General features: G+C 37.1%; 1 protein-coding gene across 2 annotated transcripts; it reads right to left on the bottom strand.

The window, feature by feature from the left end:
- Window positions 1–390: 390 nt before the first annotated feature.
- Window positions 391–20,015, bottom strand: GUF1 (GTP binding elongation factor GUF1). 2 transcript variants are annotated; one of them, XR_014616142.1, is made up of 18 exons: window positions 19,787–20,015; window positions 18,567–18,678; window positions 17,459–17,607; window positions 17,183–17,263; window positions 16,749–16,826; window positions 15,859–15,942; window positions 15,377–15,441; window positions 13,397–13,600; window positions 11,756–11,895; window positions 10,515–10,638; window positions 10,018–10,150; window positions 8,523–8,666; window positions 7,465–7,598; window positions 5,481–5,582; window positions 3,461–3,580; window positions 2,537–2,573; window positions 766–1,512; window positions 391–475 (listed from the first exon to the last, which is right to left on the bottom strand). XR_014616142.1 is itself a non-coding variant. In XM_084205188.1 (17 exons), the coding sequence occupies exons 1-17, from the start codon at window positions 19,916–19,918 to the stop codon at window positions 1,375–1,377; spliced, it is 1,977 nt and encodes a 658-aa protein (XP_084061314.1). In that variant the 5' UTR covers window positions 19,919–20,015; the 3' UTR covers window positions 525–1,374. The 2 variants fall into 2 exon arrangements, 1 of the variants encoding a protein (XP_084061314.1); XM_084205188.1 differs by lacking the exon at window positions 391–475 and having other exon boundaries at window positions 525–1,512.
- Window positions 20,016–24,313: the final 4,298 nt, after the last annotated feature.

Here is a 24,313-nt window from a genome sequence, read left to right as displayed (position 1 = left end):
ACAAGTCCTCTCAGAATTAAGACTACAATTTGTATTTTTTTTTCTGCCTCAGGTGACTACAGTAAAAGCTAAAACAGATTCTCAAGGTACTCTTTCCATCTATGTATCTCATTTAATTAGGTAACACATACTTGATGTGTCTGTCACTCAGCAAGGATAAAATTGACTGTTTGGATAATCTCTAGTTCACCTTCAGCTTCTGCCTTATTCCTCAGTACAGAACCAGTGCTTGTATGTCTAGTTGTAGGAGTGGGGAGGACCCCATTTTAGCTCCTTTGCTCCTAGCATCTATCCCTGCAGCTGTAGTTCCTTAAATGCTAGCTTTTACAGGGGAGAAATAATAAATGTGTTAGAGCCTTTACCCACAGCATCCTTCCTTTCTTCAGGTCAGAAGCAGCAGCTTAGGTACCTTTATTAAAGGTACAGATACCTTGTTCACATCTAGATCTTTGGTTTTTCAGCGCACCTGAAACAGCTTCAAATAAAAAAACCCCAAAACCTGAACAACCACAACCAAACAGAAAAAAGCCCAAACAAACCATTAAAGTATCAGAATTCCCTCTCCCCTTTTTCTACACTCTGAAACTAATACAGGTTGAAAGGGAACATGTCCTGAACGTGTCCTGTTCATTCCATCCCTCCAAAGATTTTCCTAATTCCTCCTCGTATGCAGACTGAAATAAAATTAGTTTAAGATTAAAGTGTAGGTACAAGCCTACTAGTGGAACAGTTACAGATCCTGTGTTTTAATATATGAAAACTTACCATTTCCCTGAAGATGAGCACAGCTAGGCTGAACTAATGGTAAATTTACACACTTCAGCTGGCTTAAAATAAACAGCATGGTAAATATAAAGAGTTTTGATTTTTTCATCTGATGTGGTTTCCCAGCATCATGATTTCCTGACAACAGCAACTTTAGAGAAAATGAAACAGAAAACAGCTTGATACTTTAGTGTCAACAGTTCAAACTTCAAAAGAAAAAAAAAACCAAATCAATCCAGCATTGTTTGTCTATACATACCTTTAAATTATTTTTATTAACTTTTTGCCATATGGTTCCTCTCTATATATAGATATTTGCAATGCAAAAAACCCCCAAAATTATGTTTAAGTGTTAAAAGTATAAAAACAGTGGAATAAAATGGAAGAACAATATAATGTGAATTTTTAGAGGCAGTCAGTAACTTTAATTTCATAATAATCTACAAATATATGTACATTTTTAAAGTCAATTCATCTTCCCACTCATACCAAATTCATACCATTTAAAGTCAAGTATGTTCCCTCTCACAGTGATAAATCTTATATTAGCTCACTTTGCTACTGTCTGCAAAAAGTGACATGATCTGGAAGATCAGATGTCACTGATCTCTATTTGTCAGTTTCTCTCTTTAGAACACGTATAAAGGCATCTCTTGGAACCTCAACATTGCCAATTTTTCTCATCAACCTCTTGCCTTCTGCTTGCCTCCTTAAAAGCTTCATTCTTCTTGTTATGTCGCCACCATACTGTGAAAAAAAAAATTACTAAGCATAAACTACAACTGCAGCTACAGTACATTCCAGCCACAAAAAACACAAGGGTTTAAAAATAGTCAGAAAGGCTGGTTAAATTTTGACAAAAAGATTACTTTATACTCTAAATAGTTTGGCCTAAAGGCCACTAGTTAAAAAGAACAAGAAAATAAGCACATTAATTTGGACAACTGAGTGTTGAACTCTGTCACCTAAATATATACATTCCTGTAAGCCTGGCTAGCACTAGACAACACATTAGATCCAAATCCCCTTGGAATAGCAGCAGGATACCAGCTCAGATACACTGTGGCATCTTGACTAGCATTAGGTCCTTACATCTAGAAAAATGACCTAAACCCTTGTACAGTGTTGAACAGTCATCTTCCCACAGCTGTGCTCAGCAGGATTCTATTGCAGTTGTGAGAAAGGGACACTTGTTTAATATTTTCCAATATGTTCACTTAAATCCAAGCTAAATAAGAGGTGTCACAGTTTTCCAAACAGCTTTGTTGAATCTTGTCCATAGTCAACTACTGCACATTTAAAGCCTTATTAGCATGTATTACTGCAAACCTAAGTAGAAGTTTTATCACAATCAAGTCTCAAAAGAAGCACATTTATATTTCCCTCTATCACCTGAAACCAATTTAGGGAATATAAAGTTACCTATATGCCTGTGTACACACACACACACACACACACACACACACACACATTTACTATGTGCCTGCAACTATTAGAAAATGATGAGGTGATGAAACAGACACACTCAAAGTGTGTGACTGAAAATGCCATTACTTTATCTGATCTACTCTTCAAGCTGCAGCAAGGGGTTACAAGAGTTGGATTTTAAAATAAAAGCTTAAAACTATCTGTTAGAATTCCACAGACATTTAGGAGCACAAGTAGAATATGTCTTTGCTGGGTTTCTAGGAAGAGATGAGCATATCATCTTAGAAGGACTCTAAGGTTTACAAATATCAGAAACACGAAGAAAAGAGAAAAAAATACCTACACATTTTGCCACAACATTTTTTCTGTAAGGCTTCAGCCTGCAAAATAAAATAACACATACACCTTAACTTATTAGAAGATCTGCAAGTGAAACTAAGTACTTGAGTTGTTAAAATGTTACTTGCTTTTCTCCTGGTTTTGTAAGATGCTTTGGAATCATAACATTTTCAGGTTTTGTATACAAAATATGAAGCTTTAAACAGAAGATGTAATTCACAGTTTTCAATTCTAGAAACACCACTTAAGGTATATAATATGTACATAAAGAAATCACAATCTTGGCTTTTTATCTGAAATTTCTGCTATACAGGAAGTGTTACATCCCTGTGTATATACATGTATAACCAAATTCTTACAGCACCTCTGCCTGAATTCTGACCTTTAATTATTTTACCACTATTTAAATCCTATTTAAACAGCAACAGAAAAATGTGATGAGAAACACAACATCAAGGAAATGGTTTGCTTTAAAGAAGGGTGTGCTAGGAAAATGTTTTTGTGTTCGGCTGCAACATATTTCCTTTGGAACAGCACAAATCAGCTATTTTTTTGCTGACTCTCACAGCAGAGTATTCCACAACTAGCTAATTTTTTTCAGTAGTAAGAAACTTTTTCTACTGCCAAAGAGGAAGTAGACACGTGTTGGAAGTTACAGTTTATCCACTAAGTGGAATTCTGACCCTAAGCAATCTAAAATAGAAATACAATTTCTTTGTATAAATTTATTCAAAATGTTTAGTCAATAGTCACTGCTCAAATGTGGTTTTTTTTCTTCAAGTAGCATATATCAAGAAAAATACAACTTTACAGCAAAATCAAAGTCCTGTAATGTATAAAACTAGGTAAGACTTCACAAGTCTGTATTTTACATATCTTAAAATACAGACAGAAAGAAAAAGAAGGGGAACAGAAGGGCTTCACTTACGTTTCTCTTGCAATGATTTTCTTGCCAATGGCAGCCTGGATGGCTATTTCAAACAACTGTCTAGGAATAGTCTCTTTTAAACGTTCACATAGGAGTTTACCAGCAGCATAGGCTTTATCACTGAAAAAAAAGGTCAGCAACACTAAAAATATATCCATAAATCAAACTGTTTGATTGGAGGATTTCAGTAGAGGTTTTCCTCTTCTTAACTCAGAAGATAAGCTGATCAGATCAAAGTTTACATCTAATAAGTGGTCTCTGTATGTCACCTGTTTCATACTAACAGGTGATAAGACTGTATTAGCCTCAGTATATAACATCATATAAAGTATTTATAAAAAATACCATTATCCATCCACACTGATTATCCATCACAAATGAAGACATTTTGAATACTGCCACAGCTTCAAGTGAAATTTTTAACTAGGTCAAGGAGAATTTTCATTGATTGTAGGCCCAAGCAGTCAAAATATACATATTACAGAATGCTTTCAAAGTCTGCTTTTATATCACAAGAAAAAAAAAAAATTAACATACTCTTGTCATCTGCTAATAAAAATTATCTAACTATATTCAGCATCTGCATATGCTTCAGGTTTTGGAAAGAGAAAACAACAAAAGGTCTAACTAAGAAGCTACTAACAGATACTTTCATAAGCCATTAGAAAGAAATAGGTCTATCTGCATAAAAATATCCATATTTAGCAGACATTTTTTACCAACATACATGTTTTCAGGTAGTGGCAATGTGACTCCTTGCTACCTGTACAGAGCAAACAGTTTAAACACAAAGTACTTAAGTCATGTTCATTGAGCGTTACAGTTTTAAGAGGTACATAAGTTACTTATACAGTAAGAACAATTGATGACTATCTTAATACCAAGCTTACAGTAAAATGACTACAACTATAAGTTTAAAAAAAACCAAACAACTGAAATCTAAAGCCAAAAGAGAGGTTGTCAGGTTTTTTGAGTAAAACAGTTCAGGGTGTGGGCTAAATTGATCAAAAAATACATGTTAAAGCAATAACTAACTTTTGCATGGTGGCCCATTCCATTTTGCATCTTTTCAGGTTGATTGCTGAACACTAAATGCTTATGAGAAATGCATTAACTAGCAATTGTATGCAAGACAGTTATTCCCCTTCAGCCCCATGATCCTTCTGAACAAGGCAAGGGGTTTATTTTCCTATGCCAGCCTTCTGGAGTTACGGAATTCTAAGGATTTCAAGATTGCAGTTATGTAAAAAAATATGAAAATATACAAGCATTTAGCAACTACAAGTATTTTAAGAAGGAAAACCAAACAACCCACAAAGTAGGCATTATTGGACAGGGATGCTGAAGTTACAGAAGGGAGCCTTGTAAAAACTTTGTGAGAAGACAGGGGACAGGCTGGAAACAGGAAAGGCATTATTCTCACCTCCAATGCCTGAAATTTTCATAGAAATGGAATCATTTTAGCAAAAAAATTCTGAGGTAATTGTATGCAGTAAATATTAAAATTCTCTTGGTACTCTGTCTGGAAACAAGGTAACAACAAACTTCTATGGTACAGGAATTACTGGGAGAACAAAATCATTTTTTGTCAATATTAAGCATCATAAATGATTCATCTGTATCTCCTAGACTGGTCTGCACCTAAATTTTTCCAACCCTTTAGAAGATTGGCATTTTGCATTTATTTCTCTCTGCCTTACATTTTCCACAAAAATATTATATCCAGTATTTAAGTTGAGAGAAGGAATTAAAAGATTGCTATTAATTATCATATGTATTTCCTAATTTTCATACTACAAAATGCTTATCTATTTCAGTGGTAATGAAGGTGGTCAGATGGAAAAATCTTCAGCGCTCATACATATTTTTCATATCAAGAGTAACACATATACCTAGAGTAATTTAGAATCGTATATTCATTTAGGTCAGAAAAGACCTTAAGATCATCAAGTCCTATTAACAGACAATGTTTTCATTTTGAAATGTTATTCCTTTTGAATAAGGAATCCAGTAAACCTACTTGTGTATGATAGTTGCCAGTTCTTCAACTGGATTACCATTTAGAAGGATATCCATTTTGATTAGGTCTGCTGATTGGTAACCTGCATCTTCATAATCAAAACTAAAAAAATAAAAGCAGTTCAAAAATTAGTCATGATATTGTAGAAATTATATTTTGCATTCTTTGTTCCATAGATTTTATAGACATATTTCTTAATAAAACACTTGAACTTTTTAATATAATGGGAGTACAGTTTTCAGTAGTCTCTCAGGACATCCTTACACTAGAAAGGTACTGCACATAATGTCCCCTCCAATGCAGAAAGACGTCATCTGGACTTTGAGGATGCCTTTCCAATCTAATGGGCATTTAGAAATCTACATGCATAATGCATTCTTAAAGAACCCTTCAGCTTTTGAACACTCCATGTCCTGAATGTCACAGGAATCAAACACCAATCCAGGACTGTCTTCTTTTCATCCTCTCATTTGACAAACTTTTTATGTAACCCCTATTATCACCGTCTCTGACAATTAAGTTTTTCATTTAGTTTCTAAACCAGATTTCTTCTTTGGTAGGTGTGGGCCTTGCTCTCTGTGTGGTAGTTAGCAAAAATCCTTAAAATGGAAGAGATTTAAAGGTGGTGTATGCAATAGACAGACAGATGGATCTTGTGTGCAAATATAATTGTGGAGGAACATCAATATCACTGTAATGTGGTCAAATCTGAAATACCAGAAAAGGGGAGGGGAAATCCTTTGAGATTATTTCAAAGTACTTCCATCTTACTTGGCTTAATAACCACAGATCTGTGAATGGATCCATAGAAAAGAAATATGATTACTGAGAGCACTACATACACAAGCTGTGTTAAGGAGTCAATTAGGAAATAAAAACAATAATATGATAATGCAACATCATTGACAATCATCCCTGAATCAAAGGGAACCCAGCATAATTCTGCTAATGAGATAGGTTCTTGATTAAACAGGTTAGGTTTTATGTAGTGTGGGAGCTAGATCCAGAGAGGAAATTCAAAATTTCCATCCCTCTGTTTCTTCTCCCTTGTCTCTCCATTTTTGTTTATGCTTTTGCTGCATATATATATATATATATATATATATATATATATATATATATATATAAAGCTGAGTAAGACATGTCTTACTTACATTTATAAGACATAATTAAAGAAAACAAACTCAAAGCAAATTCAGTCCTTCAATAAAATTAATTTTTATGTTTATAAAATAAATAATGTAATTAGGTATACCAGTTCCTACTGTGTCATTAATATGCCATTAATGACATCTCAACATACCAGATTTGTGAGAGCCATTGAGCCTCCTGGGGCACAAACTCATCATCATGCAGCATTTTCACTTCCATTAAACTCACAAAGGCTCTTCACAAACATCTGAGCACTGAACTAGACTCTGAATTCATAGCGGCCATCCCCAACAGAAAATTTTGTCTCAAAATACACATGGTTTTCTTTTTTCACGTAATAAAGCATGCATATAAAGTAAGTACTGTTTGTTTTAAATACCACTTTGTTTTTACTAGCTTTAAATAATCAATGTGGTTATTTTCCTTTTTCCACCAAGAGACAGTTCATACAGTAAGTAGTACAGTTCCAGTGATTCCATTGAAAAAAATTGTACAGTGTCACGTCAGACAAGGACAGACCATTTAGGTCTTACTCATATAGATGAGTCAGCACCATTCCAGAAGGTGCTCATGAAAAATACACTCATTGCCAAAAACAATGATTATTAGGTAGTGACCCACTTTTCATGTTTTTCAGACTTATTTCCCTCCATTTTCACAGTGAATCTAATCCATTCAAGGTGAAGAGAGACTAGATTTGCAGCAGCACCATAAAGGAATATTCTTTACTTGTGCCCTTCCACAGCTGTTCCTCAGGCCTTTTTTTACCATACCACCCCCCTTCAGGGTCCAGGGTGGGAGGAGGAAAAGGGGGAACAGGGGAGGTACTCACCTTGCATAGCCAGATGACAGAGACTTAAGAGCATCATAAAAATCCACCACAATTTCATTCAGTGGAAAGAGGTATTTTAGCATAACCCTGTTTTCATCAATGTACAACAGATCTTTCTGGACTGCCCTACGATCCTGGACAAATAAAAATAGTTTCAGTTTCCCTTCAAATTTTCTACAAAAAATACAAAGCAAATTAAAATGAAAAGCAATCAAGCTACACAAGAGAATTCCTGTACTTCAGCCCCAAAGTAACTTTCTCATTCGTAGTTTGCTGAAGTCCCAGGACAAACTGCAGCATTGTAACAAATGAAGTGTTTATAACTTAACTAGAAATTCAGTTCAGGCCTTTCCTCTCTAAATGCTGAATTTCTGAAATCCTTAACAGATTCTGCTTATTGCTGCCACAGTAGGACTTGCAGGCTCATCTTCTTTCCTCCCAGAAGGGTGTTCTTAAAGTTATTTTAGGAATTCTTTTCAATAGATTTTTTTCTTCACTAACTGCTTTATATTCTGCATTTTGGAATGTTAAAAGCTAAGAAAAATATTGTGAAGAAATAACATAAACACAATATGCATGGCAGTTAAAACATTTTCATTTAGAAGTATTCCAAATACAGTTAGGCAAATTTGGCCATCACTATCCTAAATTTACTTTCAGTGAAGTACTGAAAAAAGTACATGGACACATAGTCAGAAGTGTTGGCAGAAGTTGTATTTCCATGAATATACTTCCAAAAAAACCAATACATCTTATTCCCCTGTTGCAGACTCCATTGTTTCAGGAGAACAGAACTAACTATTAATTAGTCTCATACAGACCAAGCACTTTCTTGTCACTGGATTTCATCATCAACTTTTCCATTTATGGATTCTGTAGTTCAGAATTTTACAAATAAAATGTTAAAATTATTTTATCTTTCAAAAATATTGAATAATTACTTCAAAGATACTATTTAAGTAGTAATAGCTATTATCACACCATCTTGTGTCTTCACTTTAAGTATGAGGCGAAGAGCTTAATAATGCAAAAGAAAAAAATTAAAATTATACACCAACCTGACACAAGGTAATTATTTTCCCAATATATTCATGAGGTGTTACAATAGTACCAAGAACAGTTGGCTCCAAATATTCTGATACTGAAAGTTTATCAGGAAACTGAGCAGGGTTGATAATAGTAATCTGGTCTTTTCCATACTCCTGAAAACAACAAATAAACGAGGTATTCTAATTTTAAAAGTGAAATGAACAGCAAAGGAGACAAATATAGCACCATATCCAAATGCTAAAAAATGTTTCAATTGCCTGAAAACATTGGTGCATTATGCAACACAAGTTTAAACCAATGATGATTTTTGAAGTGATTTTTATAAAACACACAGAAGTCCATTATCAGCATATCCTTAAATATCATTATGTAGAAATTAGCTTTTGACTTGGGAAAGGATAGAAATACAAGAAACCTTTCAATCCATCTTTCCAGGTCTCTCTCAACCCTGTAAATTGAGGATCTTCCTTCTTTCTTCATCCTGATCCTCTAAGTTACTATTACACAGCTTCAACAGAAAACCTGCTCTAAATATTTTAGAGTTCAGTGGTGGGGACTTTATTCTCTAAGTAGAACTTTGGGTTCAGGCTCCCTCATATGCTGAAGTGGATTTAGAAACGAAGTTTTTGATTCCTGTGTAAGTGCTTTCATTACCTACTTTTTCCAGTCCAACTGGAAAAAGTAGATAATGAACTCCAGTAGGTAACTTACTCCAGTAAGGGCTGGAGTTACCCTCCTGAGGTAAAAGGAAGGCTATGCTGCTTATTGTGTAAATGCAACTTCCCTCTCCTCCAAAGCAAGTGATTACATCATTTCCACTGAGAGAGACCCAGCTTCCAGCATTGTTTGAAAAGAATCCCACATCAGCAGTCCAGAATCACACACCAAAGGTGCCAGCTACTTTATTCAGCTGCTATGCTGCCTCAGTAAGAAACAAAACCAGAGAGATAAAAGGTCTATGTCTCACACCTTGCAAGTACAGAAACCTTTCTTTTACAAGTTTTTGTAATTTACAGGACAATCAGCCAGTCAATTTGCAGCCTCCTCTGTCAGCAGATGCTCTAAGGCTACCTCTTTCTCTCTAGAGAACTCAAACACAGTAATTCTATTTGCACACAGTTTAATGAAGTTAGCACATGCCCATTTAATTGTGATCAAAAAATCTCACTTTCTTTCACCAGCCCCTGCCAATCCACAGTATCATCACAATCTATTCCTAGAAACGTTCATGTTTTCTGATGGATAAAGCCTGGAAGATTATTTCACCTGCTTTTAATGCAGTCCAGTCAGTAAGCACTTAAAAGAATACAGCAAGATATGTGTCCTATACTCCCATTTTCAAGGAAAAGTATAAGACATAAAAAGAGAGTGCTTGAAATGAAAGGGGAAAGGGCAGTTAACATCCTTAAAAAAATTAAAAACTATTTAAGTAATATACTCTATTTAAGTAATATACTCTAGATGTTTTTATATTTACATAATTTTTTCATGAATTTAACATACCTTTATCAACTTTGCTGAGGAAAGAACAGCTTTATATGGAACTGTAGGTGCAGTCAAAATAACAGACATGTTATACTCTTGCTCCAAACGCTGATTAAAGACTTCCATATGTAGAAGACCAAGGAAACCCAATCTGGAAAATAAAAATCCTATTGGTAAAAGTATTTGTGTATCCCCTGGAATTTCACAGTGGTCTTTTTCACCCTCCAGCATGTTTACAGTGCTAGTATGGCAGTATCAGGCAGAGCAAACAACCTTCAAGGGACCAAATAATCCTACAGTTGAATTAAGTCTTGGAGAACAAAAACAATTGATCACAAAGATTTTCATTCTCTGTGCAAACAGAGAATGTAAAAAAACCAAATGCTTTTGATCTTTATCATTAATTTGAATTACAACTCCTAATTTTGAATTAAGTTTAATTCTACCTTCAGTTTATTTAAACATGCATTAACTTATGAACAGTTTCAAAAATGAAAGCAGCACAAAAACCTCACCTCCATCCAGCTCCTAAGGCAAGGCTACTGTCACGATGAACAGTTACACTGGAGTCATTCAAAGTCAGCCTTTCCAAAGCACTTTTGAGATTATTATATTCTGTTTGATCTATTGGATACATTCCTGTCAAAATATATTAAACAGAAGTGAAGTGACAGAGAGCTTTAGCTACTATGTACCTGGCTTTCAAATATGCCACTTAAGAGTTAACAGAGTAATAAAATCAGGAATAGTTACTTTCTGCTCCATCAGTTTTTAAATGTGAAAAACAACATAAGGATTCTTTATTTCTCAAAAAAACCCCAAAATTAGTCAAAACATAAAAATGTTTTAGATTACCTCAGAATTAACATCTAAACCATAATGGTAGGATCACTGTACTCATCTAATCCTTCACATTTGTGGAAGATTCACAGTTGAGTATAACCACTGTTTTGAAGTGTAAATGCATAGACTTCACTGAGGTGTTCCCTCAAAGCTAAGAGCGAGTGAAAAATAAAATGCATCATTTCAAAGTCACAAATATTTCTCTGTTCTTTTGAAATGAATAAAAACAGCTGTATAACTACTGCCTGAAATAGATTCTACTGTTTCACTTTTCACATCCTTGTATGCTCAGAAGATGTCATCTACATCAAGATGCAACACATATGCACACAAAAACATCAGCTACATGCCTGTCTCCATGAGACAGTTTGAGTGAATTCTACACACTGCTTCACAATTGGTCTAGAAAATTATTTCCAGAATTTTTTCTAAAGCCACCATCTGTAGCATTTGTAGTAGTTACTGAAGCTAGTTGCAACAGCTCAATGGAATTATTCAAGCTCAAAAAGTCAAATATTTTACAGGATCATTCTGCGTATTAGCTCTGGCAGTTTACCATGTTTAACAAAAATGAAACAGTTGCTAAATTTTAAAAGAAGAAAAAAACCAGAATAATTACAGAAACCTGATTATCAAGACAAATAATTCCCTCTTTTTTTTTTTAATTTCAACCCTTCTTTTCCAACTATTAAAGAGTTTACTGGCATTAGAAACAATAATCATGTCTGTGTTGTATTCATGCAAAACCTGGCAGCATTTATTACGAATCCTGCTAAGTCACAGGGAAAACACACAAATCTACATAAGTGATGCACCTCAGCTAAAATTCTAATCCTCCCAACACTTAATGTACATGTTTTCTTTCAAAAATTCTTTTTAAAGTAACTCCACTTGATATTGATGTACTCCTCACCTGCAAAAACCATTGGTTTCGCTGACTTAAAGCCAGGCAAAGGCTCCACTGGCTGTTTATACAAAAACAGTGTGTCTCCTATTTGGGCTTCCGTTACTTCTTTCATTCCAGCAATCAGGTACCCCACCTGCCCTGCATAGCTAAATAAAATTGTTATTATATGACATGATTGTTTGCATTAGCAGTATTTCTATTATTTTCCTACTTGATTCAGCCCAGCCAGAAATTCAAATAAATCACCCCCTAAAAAGCCCATATCCAAAGTCAGAAGTGAGATTTAAGCTGTTTCATCTCTGGGTTGTGAACAGTCTCAACTAGCTCTTTTTCTGTTACAGCTGAACAGTACATTTATGATCCTGGATTTTGAATACTGTGTTGCTCATTTTTAAAGCTGGAGCTAGACCCTTGAGAAGCTCCAAAGACAAAGAAACCAAAACAGTTCCCAGCTGCCAGCAGAGCAACCTACTGGTTTCATATACCAGTAGGATGAAACTAGACAAACACTTTCCATCAGCAGATTATGCTAATTGGAGGGGAATAAATGGTAAATACTGAGTAAAACACAGTGTACTGGTTTTGGCTGGGATGGAGTAGCTTTCTTCAAAGCAGCCTAGTATGGAGCTGTGTTTGGAACTGTGACTAAAGCAAGTGTTGAAAACATACCAATGTTTAGGTATTGCTTAGCAAGCCCTCTGGATTTCTGGCTGTGCCCCTGCAAGCAAACAGACTGGGGGTGTACAAGAAACTGGGAGGTGACACAGCCAGGACAACAGACCCAAACTGGCCAAAAGGGCATTCCATACCACAGAATATCATGCTTAGCAATACAAAAGAAGTGTAGTCTTTCCAAGACTTGTAGACTAGCAGGACATCAGTCTTCTTGTGGGAGGTGGTGAATAATGGACTGTCCTTGCATAATTTGATTTTAATTTTTTTTTTCCTCCTTCATTTATTAAACTGTATCTCATTCCATAGGTACCTCCTCAGTTCTCATCCTGCTAGGGTTGGGGAGTGAGCAGGGGGCTGGCTGGGTTGCTGGCTGGGCTCAACCCACCAGACACAGTAATGTAACCTGAGAATGCCCCCAATAAAGTCATTAACATGTATTTGGATGCAAACTGGTAAAGCTTCTCCACTAATTCTAAATACCTGATTTTCTTCCCATTGCTGCCATTGAGAAGCCAGTTTCTGGAAGCTGTTGCATTCATGGATTTTAAGTTTTCCACCCTCAAAATATGCTGCAGCAATAACTAAGATGAAGCCCCATTCCCTTCCACTCTCAAACAAGGCAGTTCCTAGAAATAAATTGGACAGCTGAATAAGAATATCGAACACTAGCCTTTAAACACCCAGCTGTCCAGATGTTCCATGTATACTACAGAAGATAATGGATTCCTCCCATAACAATGCCCAAAAAGCACTCCCTAAAACCTTCTGCTTCAGCATGCCCAAAATAAAAAATTACACAGAGCATTAAATTGCAAATTGTAATTATTAAAAAACCCACCACCAAAGAACAAAAACAAAACCCTAGACATCTCCCAGTTTTTACCTCTCAAAGCAAAAATCAAACAGAAATGCAGGACATTGTAGCTTACCCCAAATATATAATTTGTTCCACTGTAAGAAGTTTTTACTTACAGTTTATGTGTTGGCTGTTCATTTGGAGTCAGAATTCCAACTTCATTAACCTCATATCTTTTCTTAGTGTGTGCAGACACAATTTTCTGTCCCTTTGCAATCTCCCCACCAAAGAGTGCAATGTTAGCTATGACACCTCGGTAGTGGTCAAAGGTAGAGTCAAATACTAAGGCTTTCAATGGATCAGCAGTATTACATTGTGGTCTGTCACCAAAAAAAATTAGAAAAATATATTATGCAGTGTGTTTTCATTCAATATTGAATGAGCAAGCATGCCCACCCCAAACACTTTCACAGAATCACACTAGGTTGGAAGGGATTTCCAGTATCACCTGATCCAACTTTTCTTGGCAAAAACACAGGCTTAACAAGATGGCCTAGCACGCTGCCCAAACAAACCAGAGAGTGTCCAATGCTGGGGAATCCAACACTTTCCTGGAGAGATTATTCCAATGGCTCTTTGTAGCTACTGTTTAAATACCAGGACACAGCAAAAGGTCTCCCTGAAGCCTTCTTTTTTCAAGGCTGAACAAGTCTATTTTTCTCAACCTTTCCTCAAAGGGCAGACTGCTCAGTCTTTCAATCATCTCTGCAGCCCCTCTTCAGCTGGTCCCCATTTTCTGCACAGAAAGGACCAAAACCGAACACAGTATTCCAGGTGTGGACCGACCACCACTCAGCAGTGGGATAATGACTTCTTTATCTCTGCTGTTGATGTCCCTGTCCTTGATGTCCCAAGGCAACCCAGCATGCTGTTGTCTTTCTTTGCTGCAGCAGCACACTATTCACTCTTTGTTGTCCCAAAGACCTCCAGGTCCATTTCCACAGAGCTACTCCCCAGCCTGAGCTATGTTCCTGAATTATGTATTCCCAGGTGCAAGACCTTTGCATGTGTTGAATTTCATATGGTTCTTGTTAGCCCATTCCTCCAGCCTATCTAGGACTTCCTACAAAGTTGCTCCCACTTTCTGAAGTGTCTACTTCCCCCCTCAGTTTGGTATCACTGGCAAACTTCACTAGGGTACAGATCCCAACTTCCAGGTCACTTATGATGACAAGAAACAGCATTGCACCCAATGTGGCAGACCCTACTTGTGGCCAATCTGAAAAGGAACTATTTACCACCACTCTCTGGGTGCAGTCTGTCAGACAGCTGCCATGACACAGACCACTCCAGACTGTAACAAAGTGGTTTCTCCAGGAGTCTGTGAGAAGCCTTATCAAAATCCTTAAAGATCTAGGTAGAGAGAAATCCAGGCAGCCAGTGTTCACCACTCACACTACACAGCAGGTTACTCTGCTGTAGAAGGTGATCAGGTTTGTCGAGCACAATATGCCCTTGGTGAATCCCTGCTCGCTTTTCCCAATCACTTACTTCATCTGACTCATCATAGCCCCCAGGAGGATTTGTTCCATACCATTTCCAGGGACTGCACTAAGACTGATGGGCCTATAAATTCCTGGATCCTCCTTTAAGCTCTTCTTGTAAATTGGACACTAGCATTCTTCCAGTCTTCTGGGATGTCCCCTGATCTCCAAGACTTCTCAAAGATTACAAAGAGCAGCTTTGCATAGACACAGCCAGCTCTCCTACAATCCTCAGGTAGATACCATTAGGGCCAATGGATGCACAGGGGTCAGGTTCCTGTAACAGTTCACATACCAACTCCTTTGCTGATAGTGGGTCTGTGCATCAACCTGCATTTTTGCTCCCCAGGCCTAAAGCCCAATGGTGCTGGTAAAGACAGAGGTGAAAAAAATGCTCCTCTGCTTTTCAGCCTCGCTGGTGACTTATTCACCTCTCCTGTTTAAGCACAAGTCACTATTTTCCTTCTGTTTCTCCTACATCTCTCTACTTTTTTTTTTTTTAATTAGATGCATATTAAGTGTAAAGCTACTACCAATACTGTATAAACGCAACTCATGATTTTCTAATTACTTTATAACATTAATTAGATATATCATCAAATACAGACTTACGGTGGGATCTTCTCAATGACCTTTTGAAGAACTTTTTCAACATTTGTTCCTTGTTTAGCAGAAATCTAAAACAAATCCAACCACAACTTTATAAGACACATCTTACACTTATTAATTAAATAGTGTCACGTTTACTTAGACAGTTTGAGTGGCACCCACCCATAAAAGCACTCAAAAGGACACTTATTTAGAATGCTGTTACTAAGAAATACTGTTTTGTCTTTTGTGAATGGCAATTATTTTTATGATAGAAATTAAAACCATTTATGGATTGACAGTGAGAAATAATTTCAAAAAATACTAGAATTTTTAGCTGAAAGTTATTTTCTTCACTATTACAAGAGACAAACTTTAAAGAAATTCTTATGTCAGACAAGAACAGACAGACAGGACAGATAGCACTCTCTTAATTTACAACATGCACACACAACTCATTAGTTACAAAGATGTATCAGTCATGTTATAAAAGTTAGAGGTCTTACCCTTATACATTCATCTGTGGGGATATCAAACAGCTTCTCAATTTGTTTTTCAACTCTTTCAGGGTCTGCATTTTTCAAGTCAATCTGTAAAACAAACTGCTAAATATGCAAGCAATCACATGTCCTACAGTACTGTATCTTTCAAAAGTACAGCAAAGAACCTTTATGTATTTATGAGTAAATACTGTCCATCTTTAGGAAAAGATCAATATTAACTTTATAAAGTCTTCCTTCCTTGATTTTGGGAAGGACCCATCTGTAACCAATGTAGTTTTGGCTTGTTTCATTAGGGAAAACACCTTTGTCCAAGAGTTGGAAAAAAATCTTTAGTTTACAAAGTAATTTGAAATCATTAAGTGCTACCTACACTGTCCATAGGATCACATATTAAGTGCAATATAAATCTAAAAAAAAAGCAATTAACATAAGCTGAGCAGTAATTAATCTTGTGAGTCCAATAACACAGCTCTCAAAATTGTATAGAAAGTGACACTTAGAATTTAATTTAAAATTAAGAGTCCACTTTTTAAATATTGAGCTCCTAGTCTTGTCATTTCCTCAATATTAATGAACTTTTAACATCACCAATTCCAACCATAAACCCAGCACTGTAAAGTCCACTAAGCATGTCCTTAAGTGCTACATTTTTAAATACCTAAATGTATTTCATGAAATTAAAAATTTTACAGCAGTTACTGTAAAATTTTACACAGACAGCACATGCAGAAAATTCCTATTACATTCCAGTAACGTTATATCTAAATCCTATAAATATTATAATAAATAACTTTCTTTATTATGTACTTCTCTTCAAGGTTACATTTCTGATCAGCGCAATACACATTTAAACAACCCAAGTATTTAACAGAAAATGCTAAAAACTTTATTACCTTATTTATGACAGGAATTATTGAAAGCTGTGCTTCAAAGGCGAGATAGAAGTTTGCCACTGTCTGAGCCTGAATACCCTAGAAAATAACATTGTAACATTTAACACAGAACCCCCCCCCTCAGTTTTGGTGTGGTTTTGGAGAGTATTTTTAGGCATACTATACAATTTAAGATTACTTTGCTATTCTATCAACTCTTTCACTTAGGAGATGGATAAATAAAAGGTGATTGATTATTTGCAACTAAAAGGTGATTGATTATTTGCAACTGCTTTAAAATCCCATTACTCTTTTTCTGCAGCGTAATGCTTTCACAGAGATAGACCAGGGCAAAAACACTGCCAGAAAAGCCAAAAAAAACCCACAACCTACTTTCCCTCTAGCTTAAGGAAATCCTGAAATACTAAATAGAAAACAAGAATTAAGTACTACACCTCATTTGCATCCACTACAAGTATGACACCTTGACAGGCAGACAGTGACCGTGACACTTCATAGCTGAAATCTACGTGGCCCTGTGGAGAAAACAAATGTTTACAATTCCAGATATTTTTGCAAAGATTTCTGTACTACGTTATGTTCATTTGTATATAAGTTCACATTCTTATAAAAGAGGAATTGAATGAACACAGGAAGTCAGAGATCTCCTACTTTTATCTAGAAAGATATTTAGATTTGTGTGATTTCAACACTGTTTATATTTAACTTACTGGCGTGTCAATAAGATTTAAGAGGTAGTTTATTCCTTCATGATTGTAAAAGAGAGATGCTGATTGGGCTTTAACTGTAATTCCTCTTTCACGTTCCACTTGAAGTTTATCCAGCACTTGTTTATTACGGTCAGTTTTAGAAATTGTTCCTAAAATAAGAAGAAAAAAAAAAAAGCTTTATTACCTAATTTACTACATAAATCTTGAAAATGCCATTAACCAAAAGTTAACCAAGAGCAAATGAAGGTCTCCCATACAATTAAGCTAAACAAAGATTTTCAATCAAAAACAAAACAGTGCATCAACTCTTTACATTTGTCAAATAAAGTTTACACAATAAAGTTACATAAGATACTATCCTGAATAAGCAGGATAAAAAACATCATCTAAGAGATTAAGAAGAAGCAAAAATTCCCTTGAATTGTAAACAATTTTGATACTTAAGGAAACTTCCCCTCCTATCACTAAGGAAGAGTGGCCTACAGCTCTAAAATCAATCTCAAGTGCCAGACAAGCATTAGCATAGAGTGACAAACCTGAATTCAAAATCTCATTCTATTACAGGCATCAGGCAAAAATGCTCATGGTGATGATACATAGGAGGTAATCATAAAAAATAACTTTGATCAGAAGTTTCTCTCCCTGGTTTTGTTTCATTCACCCTTAAATGAGAGTCCAGAACTCCCAGGTCATGACAGTCCCACCCGTTCTGCCCACATCAACCACAGGCAGTAAACATCATAAATCCTGTCATTCTAACCAGTCATGCATTAGAACATGTACTGTTCTAATGGATGACTGGTTAGAATGACAGGATTGACACCTTGAACAAGGAACATGTTGAAACAAGGAACATCTTCAAACTCCTTTTCAGTTTCTTTACCAAATATGTACTTCTTTAAATGAATTACACACCTCATGCCTACGTGTAGGCAGATCTCAACCACAAAGTCCATATATCTGTAACACTACACAATTGAGAGCTCTAAAGCCCAAGCAACACTAGGAGAGCAAAAATATCAGAAATTGTAATAATAATCAATGGTACAGAAACTTAAGATGCCACCTTCCATGTCAAGAAAAGGTAGTATAAAATGAGAATGCTTACCTGTAATTTCTAGCAATCTGTCTGCCAGTGTACTTTTGCCATGATCTACATGAGCTATAATACTGAAGTTTCTAATGCTTTCAACAGGATACGTTGACATATCTACTTTTTCCTGAAAAACAGGAATTTCTTTTCATAAATCAAGGTTACAGTCTCTATATAGCATATGACCTGGCCTTTAAAAAACCAAATTAATTCTTTTAATAATTTTTCTCTAGAAGAAGCACAGGTTGAACAGAGATACAAAAGCTTGAATTGTCACCGTTGTTTGAAATGTCAGCATTTCACTTTAGCCATACAGACACATGTATTCTTTTATCACTAAGCAATCATGAACTATGCTGGAAAACATGCAAAAGGTACTATGTTCCTACCTACATAGGGAGGTGGAAAACTTTGTTTTACAGTTTCACACTGGTGAAACTACAAAACTTTAGGATTAAGAAAACTGGATTCAGGGCCATTAAGTACATCCTTGTTCACAAGCACAATATGAATACAGAGCCATTACCTAGAGACTCAGTGAGTAGTGACCTTATCACAAGGAGCAAGCAGACGGTGGGAAAGGATGCTACAGTGTGGAACAAGCCAATCCACACACAAAAGTCAAAGCATTTTATTTATTTACAGTTCTATGCAGAAAGGGACACTCGGTGGAAAATCCACAAAGCCAGCAAACAACTATCAAAACTTTGTGCTATTTATACATTTTAGCAAACAAAGGCATTAATATACACTGCCTAAAAGTTACATAGTCGTCTTTTAATTTGTATTCTGTTGGCTAAATGATTCCCTCACTTTTTATGCTAGTTAGCCAGCAAGGTCTTTTGAGTCGGTGGGTTTCTTGGCTCTGTGGTCATGATCTTCCCCTGCCAGAACTACCTTTTTACCCAGCCAGAGCCGATTTCAGCACACTTGCTCAGTTGGCTTTGTTAGTTCTTGCCTTGTCCTGGGAGCCCTGTCCTTCTGGCCCGTGAATTCTGCATTCTTTGTGCCTTCTTCTAACAGTACAGACTCCTCTCCAAGCTCTGTTAACCCGTCATTAGAACTGAGATCACTGAAACACGTCAAGCCCTACACCTTAGCAAGGCAGTTCTACCGAGCATTAACGCATCGTTCTATCTCCTGGACGCCAGCGGGGGCTGCCTGGCAATGCGGCGAGCCCAGGGGGGCCGGCAGCAGGCGGCCTCGGGCAGGAGCCCGGGCTGCCCGGGACTCACCTCGCCGCGGGAGCTGTAGGGCCGCCGGCACGCCGCGGGCAGCCAGGCCGGACGGCAGAGCGGGGCGGCGGCCGGGCAGGGCCTCGGCAGCCGTGCCCGCCAGCGCAGCGCTGCCCTGCCGGCGAGGGCCATGGCGCTGGCAGCAGCTCAGCCCAGCTTAGCTCAGCCCTGCCAAGCCCAGCTCAGCCCGCCATTGGAGCTGCCCGCAGGCGCGGCGGGCGCGCCGGGCAGGGCGGGCCCGCGGCCCGGAAGGGACGGGCCGGGACGGGAGGCGGCGGTCGGGCCGTGACGCGGCGGAAGCGCTGCCGGGGCGGTCGGTGGGACGGAGGGATGCTGCGGCCGTGAATTGCTGCTCTGCTGGCATTACAGATGGGTTTATTGCCTGCCGTGCCTGCTGCTCTGCTGGCGTATGGCTGTCGTGGCCGTCAAAGCTGCGCTTTTTAAAATTCTGGCAGCAGAAAAGTGTTGTATTCTCAGACGCGTTTTCTCTGTGTTACTCTTCATCACAGTCTTTGCGGGTCTTCCAGATATTTTTCTAACTTGTATCTTTCCTGGTTTAGCGTTTCTTAGTGACCTCATGTTCTGCTGGTTTTTTTTTGAAATTTTTGCATTAAGGTTTCACGGACCTGGGAAAACGTGCAGGCAAGGGTCACTGTTCTGTTTACATGTATTGGCTCCTCCTTTCTCTTTTGCTCAGTCTAATTAAGATTTCAGCTGTAGCTATGTAAAATATTTCAGAAATGCCAGCAGACCACTTAGCTGAGAAAACGGCAAATATTTAATCAGATTCACATTCTAGGCATGTGCCAATTAAAGCAAGACAGTAAATTCTGAGGGCAAAATCATTTAAAGGAGGCTTAATTTCAGGGTATCAGTATAAAATTCATATTCCTTTTTAAGTTAGAAGGATTTGGTCTCAAAAGGCTGAATAAAACTGATAGGTAGAGCAGACAGCAGGAGTTCCATGTAAAATGACTTAGGATTGTGCAGTAATGAATTTGTTAATGTAGTTCACTGCTGGGCTGATCCCATGGAATTTGCGTAGTAATGGACAAGAGAGTCCTTTGGCAAATTCATGAAAACGTATAGAGAAGGAGAAGTATGTCCTTGAATGGTGAGTGAATGCAACAGGAACCAAGAATCCAAAGCCACCGTCCAGAGCAGGCATATGAGTATAGGAGCTGTATTTGGAGGAAAACATTCCCCCTCCTGCACACAGATTAGATTTGATGCACTGTAGGTATCGGCTTACCTGTGTGCAATAGCAGGGAACACCAATACAGCAATACTGTCATTCCTAAAGGAATAATTGTCTTCACTGTCCTAAGGTACATGAATGTCAAAAAATCTAAGAAAGTGCTCTATTAGCAAGAATTAAACTAATATGCTTTAAATACTGTATTAGAGAGAGAGCACTCTCTTGCACTGAGCAATTTATATAGATGGCAGATTTCAGCAATTCCCGAAGAACAGCAGCAGGGGTAGCTAAACCACATGTTTACAGTACCATGGCATGTAGGGATGTGCAAAATCACGTAGTCTCAAAAATAACTGAAAAAAATGCATAATTCAAAGCAAATAGGTTGCACTTGCACTCCATATTTACACCTTAGAGAACAAAGGCTTGTGTTTGCACCATATGCCCACTCAGCTGGCTGGATTCAAGGAGCTGTGCTGGAGCAACTCAGTGAGCTCATGTGCTGCATCTTCATCCTGAAACTTGTCCTATTGTCATCCAGTGAACTGCTGTGGAGTGCCTGCTGATCTATGTTGTGAGACAGCAGCCCTTAATGTAAAGCTATTTACAGGTATTTAAGAGTTCTGAGATAGATGAAGAAAAATTGGGATAGAACTGCTTTTCAAGCCTGACTCCTAATCATATGAACAAAATATATTAATTAGAATTTCAGATTGGAGGTCCATCATAAGGTAGGATAGAGCACAGAAAAATTATAGTCATCTTTTTTTTTCACTTTTCAGCTCGGATAAATATATGAATCAAATATTAAGGTTCTTGATCAATTTGAGCTGTATATGCAATGGAACACATTCACTGGAAATATTATGGAATAATGTGCACTTCATCAGTATAATAAATATTAAAGTATTTATGTGACAGGAAGCCAGAAGCAAGAAATATTAATTTTCAAGTCATCATTTACATGTCAAAATATGATGGATGGATGCACAGATTTCCTGAACATCAAAAGCCATTTGTTGTAATGAGGGTAAATTAAATATAGCTGTCACTAGCTGCCTTTACTAATACTGGAGCCAGCCATATAAATGGTAAATTCAGGTACAGATTCCTGACTGAAAAGGCGAAAACAAAATACAAGCATGTCTGATTCCCAAGTATCTTGTTTCAGCTACACTTGACTGCAGGTGTTGAATGTCCTATCAATAACCATTTAAGTTGAAGACAATGTAATTGCTATAAATGCAAACCAGTTAGTGTTATCTATTATTTCCTGGCAATTGTGTTCAATAGAAACAAATATGCTCCCTAATTGACATGGTTTCATAGCCTGAGTTTTAACAGGAATTGTGTTTTCCCATAAAGTGAAAATATTGCAAAATTAAGCATTTACCCGGTCAGGGATCAGAGTTATCTGCTAAACTTCTGTGCCAGTCACACGGGGTGAAATAGCACACCCTAACACAATGAGTAATACAAAAGGTAAAGAAGCATTTCCTTGGTAGTGAAGTATGAGCTGATAAAATGCAACTAGGGTTTCATAGTGTGAGATGCAGTATGCGTGCAGAAGGCCAAACAGATCCGTAATCAGTGGTGTCTGTAAAACACAGCAGAGACTGCACTACTTGCTACTCAATCATCAGTGCACCCCATTTGGAAGCCATCTGAGATTATGGAAATGCAGAAATAAGAACAAAGTAACATTCAATAGCTGTAAGTAAAAAAAAAAAAAAAAAAAAAAGAGGAAAATGAGAGAGGCTATTTCTTTATTTCATTGGTGAGGATTTCTGTAACAGAACAGATTTTTATTTTCCACAAGTACTTACTGTGCAAATGCAATAGCTGTAACAAAAGCCTTTCTTGTCACTGGAAGCACTGCTGCCAGCAGATGTGAAAAGAGAATTGCTACCTAAAAGATAACATTGGCAGAAATTTCACCATCTGTAAAATACATTCTCCTAAGCCAAATTCAGAGACTTTATATTGCACAGTAATGACCTGAATTAAAAAGACAAAGTTTACCAAGGAAAAAACCTGAAGTCTCAAACTAAACACATTACTGGACCGGTCACTAACATTCATCTTCTAAATAAATGTCTATGTGGCAGAATGAGGTGCCTGAACAGACACCTTAATTAACTAACCTGGTCTGCCAGTTTTTTAACTGGAGTAGTCATCCAGTTTTCCTCAGGGTATTTGAGTTTGACAGGCCCTTTTTCATGGGAGGACAAAATCTAGCAAATCCTTTATCTTTCTTCCCTTATTTTCTTCTTTTCTTCCTTTTTTTTTTTTTTTGTCATCAAAAAGTGTCCTGTGCAATATCCATACTTGCTGTTGTATCTGCTTTACACCTTTCTTAACCAGAGCAATGATGGACAAAGGGGCAGCAGTGACTGGAGTTAATATTTTGCCTCTTAGGTCAAATTTCCATTTTGGAGCTGTTCCTTGACACTGACTTGTCAGATTGCTGCAATACATCAAGCTCTTCTCCAATTGTGCTTGAAAATTCAGTTTAATCTTTTATTTCTTGGCACTTCATGATGCTGATGGCCAAATATTTCTGTTGTAGCCAAGCTGACAAAAGTAGCGGCACATATATACTTCTTGCCTTAAAAATAAAGCAGAAAAGTAGTTAGTATCTTCCTGTCTAATCTTTAGAAGTCACAGCAGAAGCTGAGTAAAATGGCAGTATTTTAGTCTGTGAAAAAAAGTATCTGAGATTATTGATGTTTGTCTAATAAAAAGAAAACAATGCATTTTTCCTTGTTTCTATAAATAATGACAAACTGCATGTTTCTAGGCCATAGCCTACAGAGGAAGAAGAGTATATAGGGAAATACATAACAGAAAAATTGCTATTTTTCTTTCTATTAGAAACTTCTTTCATTTAAGACATGTATCTTCTATATTCTACTTACCAGAGGGACAATATTTTAGAATTATATTCTGTGAACTTCCTTGGGCTTGTAATTTGAACATACTTTTAATAAGCAGTGGTTAAGAAAGTTTCTTCTCCTTATTATCCCTTATATTCTTGGTATACAGAGCTTTACATGTGTTTGCCAGTCTAACGGAAAATTGCCTATTTTAAGATTTTCTTGGAAGGCTTAGTGAATGCTAGATGGGTTCATATGAGGTCCATTTGTGTTTACAAAACAGTTTGAACATATTTAGTAGGTTCATCCCAGGTGATAGAAGATTGGGGATGAGCAGTTTGAGAGCAGCCCTGCTGAGAAGGATTTGGGGATGCTGGTGGGTGAGAGGCTGGACATTACCCAGCCATGGGCACTCCCAGCCCAGAGAGCCAAAGGTGTCCTGGGCTGCATCCA

Source organism: Fringilla coelebs, assembly GCF_963513975.1.
Source record: "Fringilla coelebs genome assembly, chromosome: 4".
Classification (NCBI taxonomy): Eukaryota; Metazoa; Chordata; class Aves; order Passeriformes; family Fringillidae; genus Fringilla; species Fringilla coelebs.
Note: the sequence above shows the minus strand (reverse complement) of the source record. Positions and strands in the feature narration are given on the sequence as shown.

Excerpts from the sequence above, each read along its gene's own strand:
- GUF1 (XM_084205188.1), bottom strand. The coding sequence starts at position 19,918 with ATGGCCCTCGCCGGCAGGGCAGCGCTGCGCTGGCGGGCACGGCTGCCG. Across the intron at positions 7,599-8,522 it reads AAATAATTACCTTGTGTCAG|GATCGTAGGGCAGTCCAGAA; the intron begins GTTGGTGTATAA and ends TTATTTGTCCAG. Across the intron at positions 1,513-2,536 it reads AAAATGTTGTGGCAAAATGT|TATGGTGGCGACATAACAAG; the intron begins GTAGGTATTTTT and ends TTTTTTTCACAG.